Raw genomic sequence first — 14,894 nt, forward strand, 5'->3', positions numbered from 1 at the left:
AAGGAAGGAAATAAGCTTTTTACAAGGATAGAAAGTGATATGACAAGGGGAAATGGTTTTAAACTACAGGAGAGAAGATTTATATTAGATATCAGAGGGAAATTTTTCACGGAGACAGTGGTGAGGTGCTGAAAAAAGACTGCCCAGAGAGGCTGCGGATGTCCCATTCCTGCAGGCGTTCAAAGCCAGGCTAGATGGTGCCCTGGGCAACCTGATGTAGTGCTTGATTTAACGGCAGGCAAACCTGCCCATGGCAGGGGTGTTAGAACTAGATCATCTTTGAGGTCCTTTCCAACCCAAGCCATTCTATGATATGATTCTATGATTCTTAGACTACTGTTACTTCTTGTACCCAGTAGAAAGCTTAAGAACCAGATAATTTAGTTTACTGAGGTAGAACTTGCACTAGAGAAAATAAGACTGTTTTTTATTTGTGAGAAATAGTCTCTTCTTTGCAAATGTTTGGGCCCTTTTCTCAGTAATTTTTCTGGTACAATCATACTCACTTGAAGGTGTACTTGTGCTCTATAGGCCTGAAAGTGCAAAGAAAATCCAATCTGAAAAGAGTTTAGAGACATCGTTTCAATATGCCTTTCTGTATGAACTCTTCCCTAAGATCATCTCTTGGGCTCATCACTTGGTTCGAGAAATAGTTCATGAAAAAATGAGAGAGGGGAAGAGAAATACATGAAAGAGAATAACAAAACTCAAAAATGTTCTCAAAGTTCCTTGCCTCTGTAAATTTGTTGTTCCAAATAAATTAAAGAGTTTCTCTGGTCTATGAAGTCATTGCTGAAGAGGGAAGGATGCATCCTGTCATCGGAGACTTTGTTGCACTGGAAGGGTGAGACTCAGAAACCTTGTTTGGGCTGCTGCCGAACTCTTCTGGCCTTGGTAAAACCAGATACTCAAAACAGCCCTCCTCTCAGACACAGAGCCCTGCACGATGCTACTGGCTGGTTAATATAACAAGATCATCTAGTTTGGTAAATTTATCATCTGGTAATTCTTGATCCTCTCACCCAATCTCTAGTCTGTAATCATTTACATTAAAGTTGAAAGGGCAAATCAGCTCACAACACCCTTTGCTGACAAGAGCCTAGCTCAGGTGTAAGCCCTTCTTACACAGGACTGAGAGGAAAGTAAAATCATCAGCTCTTTGCTCTGAAAAGATAGGCCTCTCAGTTCAGCAAAGATGAAACAGTAGGAACCATCAAAAATAATAAGAGATATGTTAAATAGAGGAACCAAATGGAAAGTATATGATAGCTACTGTGCCATCTGCTCGGGTCTCATTTTCCTCCAATACTGTATATAAATCATTATACTTCTACTAATAGTGGGGGAGTTGCTCTGAATTTCTAATGGAAAGTTAGTTATGCCCTTGCCCTCACATAAACCTTACTCCTACTATTAAATCAAACACACAAGAGGGTTATTCCTGAAAGATCTACTAATGCTCACAGGTCTTAAAGAAAGGATGTGTTGTTAAGCAGCGTCCTTTTCTCCTGGGAAATCTGTCAAGTTAAAAGATATACCATTTCTCACAGTAGCTAGGGCTCCTAGAGCAGTGTTTGGTTCAAAACAATTAAAATATTAAATAGTGTCAAATTACTGCACTTGAAAAGTGAATGCAGACCCTTGGTGGGCAGAGGCTGTGAATATTAACTTCCATCACACCTACACATAATTAGCATTTGCTATCTTTCAATCAGGGCTCTATTCAAAGCTTCTTTTGTTGGTTTTTATTTTCTGTATAAGGCTTTTTCCTTTTTTCCAATTAACCCCTTTACAGAAGTTCCTTCTGATTACTGCTTAACAATTGACTGCATTTTTGAAAGATGTATTAAAAAAACATTTCTTTGTTATGCTGTTTTCTTTCAGTCAAAATTTTTCAAGTGCCTGGCAATAATTCTTTTTTCCTAGGAGAGTGTGTACTTGAGTTTTCACAAGCACACTGCAAGTTGACTTTCAGCTGAGTTGGTGTCCCAGTCAGAAAACACCATTTAACAGCAAACATTGAAATTCACATAGCAGCTCTATAATTCTATAGTTAAAGAACTACTGCTTTGACTGTTGGTGGATCAGCCTTGCATAGGCAACATAGCTGGGAAGAACTGCCAACAGTGCAAGAAAGATGCAGGTTTAGTTGTACAGGGTTTAATCCTCTTTTGAGGCAGGATAATCAACTCTCCCTGCTCATATCCAAATAATCATTTTCATGCCTTTAACTAACGCAGGCGTGTCCAGCCCATGGGCCACGTGCAGCCCAGCACGGCTCACAGTGTGGCCAGGCACAGACCCTGCACCATCATGGCAGTGGCTTTGCCCCATTGAGTGGCTCGGCCCAGCCCTGGGGCTTGCACCCATTGCTCACCAACACCAAACATCAGTGTGCAATTGGCACTGCTGATGAGCCAAAACCAAGACATGGGGAGGGCACAGTGAAGTTCAAACTCAGGTTATGGCAAATGATTTTATACATTTTAATACATTGGCTAAACACAGTCCTGGGAACAGCGAAAAATATGCAGCCTTGTTTTCAGTTTTGATTCAGGAATTTGAGAACAGGTTACAAGATGGCCAGAAAAATCATTTAAGTTCTGGTATATTTGCAACTCCATTTTGAGTTGACAAATACTTTTTTCAAAATGAATGTATAGTTGCAATCAGACTTTCAACTAAAAAAAATCTGATCGTGTCTCTTTAACAGACTTTTATAGTAGGAGAATATCTCTCATCTTCTCATCCCTCATCTGCCTCAATCATTTCTTATTCTTGTCATTGCTTTTTGGCAATATGTACATTTGAGAACAATTATTGTCAAGGATGAGGTGCAAAAAGAGTAAAATTTCATCAGGAATCTCTGACGAACTCACTAAGAATTGCAACCACTTCCACTGAATCAGACATTTATGCATTAGATTCATAAAAATAAGGTCAAATAGCCCACCACTTCTATGTTTCTCTTGCTCTCTCTCTCTCTTTTTTAACTATTTTAATAAAAACACCCATGAACTGCAGGACATGCTTAAAAGGGCCCCACTGCATACAAAAACAAACAAAAAAACACAACCAAGAAAGGCTGCAATAATTTTATATCAGTCAAATAGCTCTGTGGTACTGGAGTCAATTAGAAAATTAAAAGTGCAATCTGGTTTCACACACTTTTGCAAATATTTGATTTTGCTAATACCGTCATTTACACTGGCATTAGCACCCTTGTATTACTCAAAAAAGCATATTTCTTCTTGCTTACAAAGAACTTCTACAGCTGTAACGCAAATACCACTTTGCATTTCTAATTTCTTTTGAGCTACTTCCTAGCCTGCTGTCCCATAGGTTTTACATTCATTTCCTGCTCTGGGGAATGACAGGTCTCACACCTCGAAGCAGTTGGGCAACATGCTGGCCTCCTGCCAAGTTCAGACAAAGATTTTAACTTTTCATTCATTTGGATATAGCCCGCTTTACTAAGTGACTAAAATCCTCTGCCCTGGAGCCTTCAGCAAAAACATTTACGAAAGCCACTATTACATTCAATGTTTATTCCAATGACATACACTTCCCTAGCAAAATAAATTGCATCAAGAAAAGTCATAACAATCATCTTCAGTCACAAACCTTATATATGCCTCAGGGGTACTACTGCAAGTATAAGCATTTCACTTTCTTTCATGGATTTTAAAAGGCTATGCTCGAACTGGTTAGCTTCCTCAAGAAACAACAGTATCATTCAGATATTATCATTTAGGCTCCAGAATAACCACGTGGTTAGTTAAGAGTGCAAACAGCTAGAAACAGGATGTCTACACTTAATTTTACCTCTATTACCACCCAAAGCTACTCCATTATACACACCAACGCAAAGCCTACAAAAATCAAATGCTATTGCTTCCAGTTCAGTATTCTCCTACATCTGTAATTGCAGAATCTTCAAGTTATGGACACTGTGAGGTGCATAACAGTCCCATTAACCTCTCCAAGCTAACCACATAATAGCACAAAAGCAAAAACTACTCCTAGAAGAAGGTAGTAGTTCACTGTGTTTATGTCCAATCTACAAGAGTGTGTGTGTATATATATATATAGATAGATAGATAGTGCTCATCAACATAGATGCTGTATGGTAACAGTTGAATCACGGCCTGAACTTCTGATTGACCACCTGAAGCGAGCACTGAGTCAGCTGCAGGGGCACAGGTGAACGCAATTTCACCTGAGTGGCCGGAAGGGGTGGAGCCTGGCTGCACCCCTCCTAGACCCCATTTAAGGGCTGACTCCCAAGGAGGAAGGATCTCTATCTGGAGATCCTTCCTCTTGGAGCCCTTCTGCGAGCCCAGGACATGGGTAAGATCTTTATTTCATTTCTCCTTTGGAACACGATAATCTCTCTGGTCCAATACCTGTATACCTGTTTGCCATACAGATGCAAACCTTTAAGTAGCTATAAAAGCACAAAAAAACCCAGCAGTTTGCCTTTTCATCTTCTTCCCTGAGACAGCAACATGCACAGGGCAATGTTTTGTCTAGATATATAAGCAGACATGCACAAGATGTTATGTCAGAGTAGGTGAGAAAAAAAGCACATGCTTATGATAAGTTTCCCAATTATTTTGGGAGAATTTTGCACCACTTGTCTGTAGTCAAGAGCATCACTCCCTCTACAAGACAAATTAAAGCATTGAAACCCTTGCAGGTGCCTACATCCCAAGGTTTTGCTTGATCCAAGAAGATGACTGTCCCTTACATGCCACTGCCTCATGCCAAGTTATCTTAGCAACAGCTGACATTAACCAGTAGGTCCAACAAGGTTGTAAGCAAAGCTGTGTGAAGACATCATTTCAGATCTGGGTCCTGCATCAACATTACATGCCTGCTTCCAGCTGGTATCAGCTATAGAGTTTTGTTCTGTACACCAGCAGTGTGGATATGCTCTTGGTTACCTTGGACCAAGATCATTCTGAAGAGGATTTGAATGTGATTTGATGTTCCACAGAAGCAAGCAACACGCATGATATTTTTGCGGGAGGCAGAGCTGTTAAGGAGGTATGCTGTTAAAGTCTCACATTGCTACAGCTATCAAAGGTCTCACACCATTTCCTTTTTCTGAAGATGAAAGGACAGTAAGTCATTTTACCACCTCATCTATACAACACAAATTTGAGCTGTTCAAAAACCTTGTTTTCTCATGTCCTGATTAGAACATATTTTTTCCAGGAACTCCTGATTTCATAACATTTATACTACAGGTATACATCACAAAGGCAACAAGTATATCCTAATGGAGTCCAAGTCATCCCACTGTTTTGTTCCAATGCTGAAAGTGCTGTACCAGCTTTCTGTGATGTTCCTGAAAACATGGACTTAATGTATTTTTGAAGTGCATATAGTCAATCACCTTTCATAGTGCATTCTTTATGGAATTTGGGTGCTGGTATGTGTCAATGATACCTCTCATCCACACTGCTATATTTCTGCTATTCTTTCCAGAGCACTTCATCTGCATTAACAGATGACAAATTCTACATACCAAGTCTCTTCTCACACTTAGATGTACACTTCTACAAAATTAGTTAAATCTGTACTAAGCAACCTCAGAATTCATCATTTTGAGGACAGATGCAGAACTTTCCATACCAATTCTATCTCTTTTTCCACAGGGGTCAGATTCTACTCAAAGATCCTTTTTTTCCCCTTGAAATTCTCAACTCCTGGTAACAAATATGCAGAACACAGTTTCTCCACTACTTTTACTGAAGATGGCATTAATTATGCTGGGAACATCGTAAGCAGAATGGACAAGAAAGCTTAAAGAGCTTAAAGAAAGATTTTATAACTGGTTCAGGCAGAAGTGCTGTGATCTACAGCAGATATGATAAATGGAGACACAGAAGATTAATCAAGATCACAAGTTCCACTTTTTTTTTCTGTGGGGGGAATAGGGGACTGATGTATGTAATTATAACATTGCAGCTCATGTACTCACCTTTTATCTTTACAGATCTTGAAATAATCTTGCCAATTGAAAAGCCATGAAATCATCAGATTCACACATCTCCATTAGAAATAACAATTTAGGAGCATGCAGAAAACCCTCAAGAACAAAGGAAGCTTTGCCTAAGAGCTGCTGCAGAAGCATTTGCACCCATGGAGAACGTCATAGTTTCCTATGTCCTGGCCATGGAGATTCAGAACCTGACAGTGTCAGAAAGCACATAGCAGTAAAAAGCAGCACAGGTTGCTAAGGGAGCCATTTTGAGAGCTCCTGCACAATAACAACAAAGAAAAAGGAAAGTCACAGTGTCTTTCAGGAGCATCCCCCTTCTTCATGACAGCCAGCCAAACCGGCTACATGATTTTTTCTGTTCTTTTTACCATTACAGCAAGAACACTGCCTTTGCAAGACAGTCAGGATGAAGCCCTGCAGCCTCATCACCTCAGTCAGTTTCCAGGCTCAGAGGTAAAAGGCCTTTTTTTTTTTTTATTTAAAAGGTACATATAGTGAAGGCAAAGGCACCCAAATTCCTGAAGACTTTGCAAAGTAGCAAATTTGGACCATCATTTGAAGCTCAGTCTCAAACATACATTATTTATCTGTCTATTGTGACATAAATGCTGGAGCAGAAAGGAGCTTTAGTAGAATTTGTTAGTTAATTTAATCCAGAATGTGAATGGATTTTTCATAACACTGTGGCATTGTATCTAAGAAAAGCAATGACAAAACTGTTCTATTTAAATGTGGCAATAGCTGTAGTCTTTGAGCATATGCTTAATGAATAAATCTGTTAGGAAAAAGGTCTGTGTGTACTGGAGGGAAGTAGCATGTTTGTTCTCACTTGAAGCGTGCCACGACGGCAATCATCAACAGCAAATGGCCTCTGTTGTTAGGACTAAGAATTCCTTTCAGGCATTTGCTTTCAGGTGAAACTGCTTTTTCTTTAAAGAGCATGTTATTTTAGCTCACCAGCTGAAAATAAAGCAATGCCAGATTCGTGTTATTAAGGACACCTGATAAACACTGGCACTCTTTGGTGGTAGCAGAGTAAGAATTGCAACATAGTAATACCCAGGCAGCTTGCTACCACAGCATGGGGTGCAGCACACATGAAGACAGCCAGCCTACACTGAAGAGGCATTCGGATCCCACAGTGAAAACGGTCTAACAACCCAATGCAAGTACATTTTGTAGCTGTGGGCGCAATTTCAGAAATTAAATTATCCAGAATACAATGCAACACAAAACACGAATGGTATTGTGCATCTAAAGCTTAGATGCCAATCAGAATGCCGTGATGGCAAGGCATATGAAAGGCAACTTAGTTCACTAGGTTTCCATTTCCATAAGCTGCTGGGTGGATTCAATTAGCTGGTAGTTCTGTTTGTGAAATTAAAATGCTATTGATTTATGTGGGGAAGTAAGTATGGGAAATACACAAAGTTAAACCACAGCTCACCAAGACAGGCTCTCTTTCCTGCTCATTCCCTCAGTATCATGATTGAATAAGGTGCTTTTTACAAAACAGTCACGTCTCTCTCAGAAGGCGTATTTTGTGGTTAAACGGCCATGGGTAACTCCCAGGTCCAACTCAACTAAATTCCAAATGTGTCATACTACAGATGGAAACCTACTGCAGCTGAGAACCCCTACCAACCAAGTGAGACTACGCCACAACCACCCCTACTTTGACAACACTTCTCAGGCAGCAGGGTTGGGAGATTGCTCCTCATTGCTTTTGGAGCGTTGATGCGTGACTCAACACCTGCTCTCCCTCAGCTTCACTAACTTTAGTCCTTGCAGTCCCTCCCCTTCCTGTAAGAAATTTTCCCAGTGAACAAATAAAGCAGGTTAAGATTAACAAAGATCAGAGATCATAAGTGGGAGGAAAGAGATAAGAAGATGAAAAGAGACAAAGCAAGTCTCAGGCTCCCAAGGCTTCTTTTTTGGGTAAGAACTGTGACACAGTGGAAAAAAAATCATTCCATCATTAATACCTCTGATTCTTGAGGATGGTATTTCCTTCCCACTCTTCCTAAAGTTAACCTTATTAGAAAACTTCTCAGTGAGTTTTCTTGCGTTTCTCCCTGCTACGTATAGAGATGCTACCAGCAAGCATAAGCAAGACATGAAATCTCGGTCTACAAACTGGTGAGACAGAAGTTTAGAGAGCAAGATTTCAGAAGCACGGGGCGTTTCGACACTGGGGTGTTGCTAAAGGGACAAGAGAAAGCTGGCTTTGTTAACCGATGGCAAAAAGCAGAATGGATGCTCTTTTTTTTTTTTGATTACAAACTGGCTTCTGACTGCTTAAAATGAATCAGTGGTAGAAGTTTAAGATATCATGACACAACACGTTAGATTTGCAAAGGGTGATTTGCTGCAGCTCAAAAATCTGTTCTTGAGAGTGTTACAAACATAACAGTAAGATTCTGTTCTCAAAAATGACTAGAATTTTTTTACCAGGTTGACTTCCAGCTTATTTCAGGATGTAGTTATATGACTAGTTTGCACATCCATGACTGAGCCTGCTGTCACTAAGTACTAACCTGTCACTAAGTACTAACCTTTGTTCAAACCTTTGTAAATATATCCTTATTTATAGCAAATACACACGTTTATCTAAGGACAACCATCCTTGAAACTGTTTAAGTAATTAAGCAGAGGAGCTCTTAATCACAGTGCAACAAATAAACTTTGAATATAGAAGCATCTTGAAGAAACATGTAGTTAATTAGCATGTCTAGCTAGCTTGCAAAAATCCTGGAGGGTCTCTCTTTGTGGAAGACAACCTAGCACCCAAATGTACAACTCTGCGATAAATCAGTATCTCATCTACATGTGAGTTGGGCTTAATGCACACCAGGTGGCCAGTCTGCCTTTCAGACAAGTCTACAACCCAAACAGTGAGGCATGTGAAAAAACTGATATGTAATGATACGCCAGATGAAAAAAAAAAAATACTGCACTGTTTTACATCTCAGATTCTTGAAATAGGCCCTTTAATATTTTTGATCTCTAAAATGTTTATGATGCTAATCCAGGTCCTGCAAAAACACTCTCCACCAGGTAACATAAAGGACAAGAGTCAAACTAAACAACAGACTAGTAGCAGCAAGAAAAAGATAAAATAAAGGTGAAGGCATGGACAAAAGAAGGGCTGACAGTATTTGGGAATAATGGAAATGAGAATGTGATCAGAAAAGAGATGAGAGAGGGAAAATGAATACAAGGCTATAGAAGAGAAGCCCACAGGAAGAGAAGTGTAGAAGCCTGGCAGAAGGACTGAGGGGAGACTAAAAACAGCAGCTGGCAGTAGCTCAAATCAAACAAGGCAGCATATGCAAGGGGCTCCGTACACTGAAAACTTCCTTCCTCTTGGAGATTAAATATCTCAGTTATGGTAGAGTCTTCCCTGCCTTTCTTCTGGAAGCCCTTGATCTAAAGATTAGAACCCAAATTCTGAAGCATGAGATGATCTACTTCAGCTTTTTCTATGGCTGTCATTTCCCAATTGCTACTGTGAGCTCTTCATGGAAATTTTCTAAGGCAAAGCTGCAGAAACTCTAGATTTGGATTTATTTTTTGGATCCGACACTGAGCACTACCCCCTAAATGATTAAGAATATCAATAAACCAGATTTTCTATGGGTCTAAGAAATTCTCCAAATCCTCAGTTCAGCTAGATAGCGCTTAGTCCTGCTGAGACAGGGTCTCACACAATTTGAATCCTTTTTCAAAAGTAGGGCCTAAGTTCCATTTTTCAAAAATGGCTTAAAAGCACTGAGTCTATTCCACACTGAAAGACAATGAGAAAAGACTGCACAGTTGCTCTTGAAGCGACTATTGGCACGCTTTTCAAGCTACTGATTACCATATGTTTTTGCTTTCTTGAATTGTTTGTCTGCAAATACAGCACACAAATGCATGTCCATGTGTCTCTGACAATTAAGGAAACATGTGCAGCCATGAAAACATCAGCATCTATCAGACTGGATAGTCTGGGAGTCCAGCATTCCAGGCCGCAAACTGCACGAATGTTTAGGTTTTGCACAGACATCATAAGTTCTAAGTGGGGAAGTATTATAGTACTAGCTAGGGCTACAGGGAACCTTGGTTCTATCAGCTCCCACTGAAGTAGGAAATGACCTCACAGGTATACATGACAGGCCAAAAAATATCATTCCAGAGAATATCCCACTATGTCTGTCCCATCTGTTGTTGTTTTTGTCACAGTACACGTAGGCTACTACATCTCTTCTCAGGACCGTATACCTCTACCTCCTTCAAGAAAAAGGACAAGATTATGCCTCTCAGACCTCACTCTGACATAAATAAACACGTGGCCTAATACATCTTGTGTGGTTCTTAAAGACCAATGTTAAAACTTAAGAACTACATACAGAAAGGTAAGAGAATGAGTGGAAGATTGTCCTAATATGAACAGCAAAGGAAAAAAATTGACAGGATAGTCCTGAATAACCCCCCCAAGGAGAATGACAGCCTGTGGTTTATTGTCGTTATACTATTTTCATGCCTGTGCAGTACTGTGCAGACACAATAGAACCTACTTTTACCTTGGACTCAGGATCCCGATCTTTCTCAGGACTGCCAAGGACTGTTTTAAAAGCACCCAAACTGGAATCAAACTTTGAAATACAAATGCTTATTTCTACTAGCACTCCTGGCTCATGCCTATTAAGTAAGCTTTGGTACCAACTAAGATACGTTCATGATCTTAATAGATATTCAACCTTTCAAGTTACATTTTCGTGTTAAGCTTTTAAGACTGAAAACAAGTAACTGGTATGGTCAAATGAACATGAATATACCAACACTAACTCTGATGTATTTCATTTTACTTGCTCATTTTTCATTGCAGGCACAGTACAGCAACATCAAGCAAATGAGGCAACTTCCATCTTCTCATCAATTTGGAAGAAGCACCCAAACCATTCTGCCACTGGGATAGGTGGCTACCTGAGAAAGGAAGATGCAGGGTGGAAAGCAGATGGAGGAAAAGAGATGTATATCCTTGTGGAAATCTAGGAAAAACCCACAGCTACTGGAGAAGTAACTGTAGCAGAGTGGTTAAGATACTTTGCTGTGGAAACCCAAATCACAAGCTGGCTTCGCACCAAAACACTTTGTAAGATCAACCTGCGCATGTATTTTATCTTGTTACCTGGCATGTTACAGTGAAGATGACAACGCATACACCACTACAAACCACTGCCTGCAGAAATCTGTGTCTTCTCATCCAGTTCATGCAGCCTACTATGCTTCTTGAAGTTCATTATAAGCCTTAATAGCAATTCAAAACTGAAAACACATACTGCAACAATACCAAGCTTTCAGAATTGCCAGAGACCAGCCTACTTCACAGCTCTCTTCAGGTTGTTATTCAAGATGGTCTGCTAAAGTTGTTCACTTGCCAGTCGTGTCCACCTATCCTATTTCTAGTTTTCATCTCATGGTTATAGTGATGCAAGGAAAACTGGTGCCTCTCCACAATGGTTTAGAAAGTAATTTGTCATCCAGGGCTATGACAAAGATGATGTTTATGGTTTCATGCAGAATGCCTGAAAGATAGCCAAAGGATGCCAAATTCCATTAGAACTTCAGTGGAAAACAGATCAGTTTCCTATAATCAATTTCCTTCAATATCTCTGGAAATTCCAGCCTGGATAATACAGTACTATCTTTGGTATTGAACAAAAAATATATCCCTGATATTGTGAGTGCTTTGTTGGGCTAACGAGTCTTAGCAGGTATAAGTCTCAGTAAGTTACAAACATCAGCTTATCAGTTATACCCCCTGCATGGAATACAGCAGAAAACAATTTGATACATGGGACAGAACAAGAAAGAAGAACAAAGACAGTTCACCTGTCACCTATCCAGCAAAAACTTAAGAACCTGTATAACCCTTCATAAACATATGCCACACAATAGATGCTTTTCAAATACTACCTTCCAAGTCCCTGTTTTTGCTTCAAGACCTTCACAAAAGCAAAATTTTGATCTGGAAATTGATGCAATTAATCAATTTGTAAACATTGAACTTGCCAACCATAGCTAAACTTCTTTTGATGTTCCTCGTTACAACTGGCATTTTCAACCCTTTTACCTACTGTGCTGTGAATTCTGCTTCTTCATGATTTGTAATAGAGCAGGAAGAAATACAACCTAGTACAAAAAAAAAGATAGGGTCTTTTTTTTTTTAATCTTTGTTTGCATATGGTTAGTCAAACTCTGTTCATATTACTATACAAACAATAACCATAGATGTCTTGCTGAATCAAGTACTGATTAGAAATACTAACTTCTGTTTAGAAATAAAGTGAGTTCATAGAACATCCATATAATAAAAGTGCAGTTTTAATTGTACAGTGTCTCTAAACTTGTATTTGTCCAATCATGTAGTAAGGAAAACAACTACATTCCCAGGACAGCATTCTTTCCAGTAAGAGTCTATTACTATATTTTACTTTTCAAACAGAAGCAGTATAAACTGCAGTGTCAAACTAAGGCCTCCTCATTCACTTCTTCATTATTCTTGTGAGAAATCTCTCTGATGTCATCAGGATTATTAGTGCAATATCAACAGAAGAAAGATGGATCACAACCTAGCTCACATGAAACAACAATTATGCTCTCACATACTGCAGAAAGTCTATAACTTTCTTAAAGAGAAGCTCCTTGAAGGCAAATTTCCCTATATAATACTGAGATAAACCATACTGAAGCAATAAGGACCACATAACTAAAACTAGCACATAATAATTTACCAAACTGATACTTGTCAAGAATAGACTAATTTTAAATTTAACTCTGTTGAAATTGGTGCCTTTGTATACGTGAACCTTTAGATGCAGTGCACCTTGGCACTGCGAAGTGTCTTGCTTTCATCATCTCTTTGAATCTGAGACACTGCCCAGAGATGGAAAGAGATTTTCATGTTTCATTTTCTACCAAGCTGAGTTCTGCATACAGTCTGCAGAAGAAACATGCTTTAAAAAAGATTGAACTCAGAGACCTCAGCTTCAAATTGCCACCCTAAGTGCATGCTCCTTCCAAGTTAGGATGCTTGATTTTCCTATTTCTGTAGGTTGATGACTTTGCCTTTTATCTGCATTCTCTTTTCCCTCTGTACCACAGCATGGCAATACAGCAAAACTTTTTAAGTCTCCAGGAGCACCATCCAATTTTACTCAGTGCATCAAGCAGAAAAATGTGCAGTGTTAGATATGAGCTGCAAAATAAAGCACTGAGACAGTTCTGTGAAATAAATAGCCTTCTAGTCATTCAAAATGAGTATTCCTTTAACTACTCCATACCGGGAACTTGCAGCTGCATTTTAGACAGCATTTTCTTCAATGTGAAAGTTCATTAGCATGTTTGTGAGCAAGCAGAATGATATCAATTTCTTAGCCAAACCAGAAGCATAAGGTCAGTCTATAGCCCTATTATAATTCTTAGAAAATAACTTTAAAACATTTCAAAGCTTCTTCTGACAACTTTAAAGACGCTTTGCACTTCATGCATCATTTTCTGAGCTGCCACTCAAATTGCTATCATTGATACTTTCTCGCTGTCTTTACCTCTTGTGCCAAAGCTCATGTACTCAGCCACCTCTGAAACAGCTTCAGGGAACCCTTTCAGCAAACAAACTTAGCAGAGGCAGCCTACACAAACCAGTTCTTTCCCCCCCCCCCACAGTACTTTACGAATGCTTCCAGGCTGCGAATATTACGTTAACATGTTGGCACGTACATGACCTACAGCTCACATTAAGCTGCAGAGTTTAGATATTTTCTTGTTGGAACAGGTTCACCTTCATGTCATACGATAAGCAACTGTCAATCTTTTTTCTCCCATCCCACATCAGGTTTTTTCAGGCTAAGCTTTTCTGCGAGGCAGAACTACCCACACCTTAATCTGTAAGGAAAACAAAACTCAGTTTGAAAAAAAAAAACCCTTTCCTTTGTATTGCCCACGTATAAAGAGGAAGCCAATATAACCACTGAATTAATAATCTTTTTGATGAAAAACTTGCAGGCTACAGGAACGAACACATGATATTTATGCTAAGCAGCATTCAGAGAAAATGAGAAGAGGAGAACACTTATTTTAGGGCAATGCAAAAGTCTAAGTAAAAACAGAAGGGGGAAAAGTGAAGCTCCATATTAACTTTGGAAATAAAAGCATTACCACATCAGAACCTTTTGTATGTTCTCCCCAAAGCAGACATGTCAACGGAGAGGAAATAGGAAGTGAAATATTCAAGTGCTCTGAACATAGTCAGTATCATGATCGTATTTCTCACACAGTGGGTAGCAGCCCCATACAACACAGGGGGATTGGACCTAGATGATCTTTAAGGTTCCTTCTAACCCAAGCCAATGTGTGATTTTATGATCTTCAAGTAACATATACCAACCTTATACCATAAATACACACCATTACTACCCAGTAAGAATGCTAGCTAGTAATAAGAGTAAAAAAATAGACTTTCTGGTGTCTATGTTGGCAGATTCACTCACGTTTTAACTATGTACTTTCTGAATCTCAGTGCAGGGATAAATTTGATTGGCCCTACAAAGTAATTTCTGAATCCACTTTTTATACAACCAGCAGAACGGCACTAACATCTTGCTTTGAAGCTTACATAAAGTCCGTTGTCTCTAAAGATGAGATAGCATGCAGTATTATGTTTTAATTATGCTTAGCTACCAAGAATAAGTGCTTTCAGGCAAGAAGTACACGTTTGCAATTTACTGTATGTGTGAACAAGTCCTAAGAAAATGAGATTTCCACTTACTTGGCCTCACAGGACCTGAACAAGATTTGCATAACGCAAATTCTGCAAAGAGCACTAGCATGACTGAGCTTA

General features: G+C 39.3%; 1 protein-coding gene across 14 annotated transcripts in view; it reads right to left on the reverse strand.

Annotated features, from left to right (window-relative positions):
* The window catches only part of PTPN5 (protein tyrosine phosphatase, non-receptor type 5), an 89,055-nt gene that overhangs the window by 46,942 nt on the left and 27,219 nt on the right, over nt 1-14,894 (reverse strand). For 3 of the 14 annotated variants that reach the window (XM_046942028.1, XM_040701379.2, XM_046942027.1), the window contains one exon: nt 11,378-11,580. The exons of 10 other annotated variants lie outside the window; for them this stretch is intronic. Coding sequence is in view for 1 of the 4 variants with exons in the window: in XM_046942029.1 (XP_046797985.1) it covers nt 12,133-12,157 (25 nt within the window). In the remaining 3 variants the exon portion in view is untranslated. Of the gene's footprint in view, nt 1-11,377; nt 11,581-12,132; nt 12,173-14,894 lie in introns of those variants that run through there. One more of the 14 variants, XM_046942029.1, reaches the window with a different exon arrangement.

Source organism: Gallus gallus, chromosome 5 (assembly GCF_016699485.2).
Source record: "Gallus gallus isolate bGalGal1 chromosome 5, bGalGal1.mat.broiler.GRCg7b, whole genome shotgun sequence".
Classification (NCBI taxonomy): domain Eukaryota; kingdom Metazoa; phylum Chordata; class Aves; order Galliformes; family Phasianidae; genus Gallus; species Gallus gallus.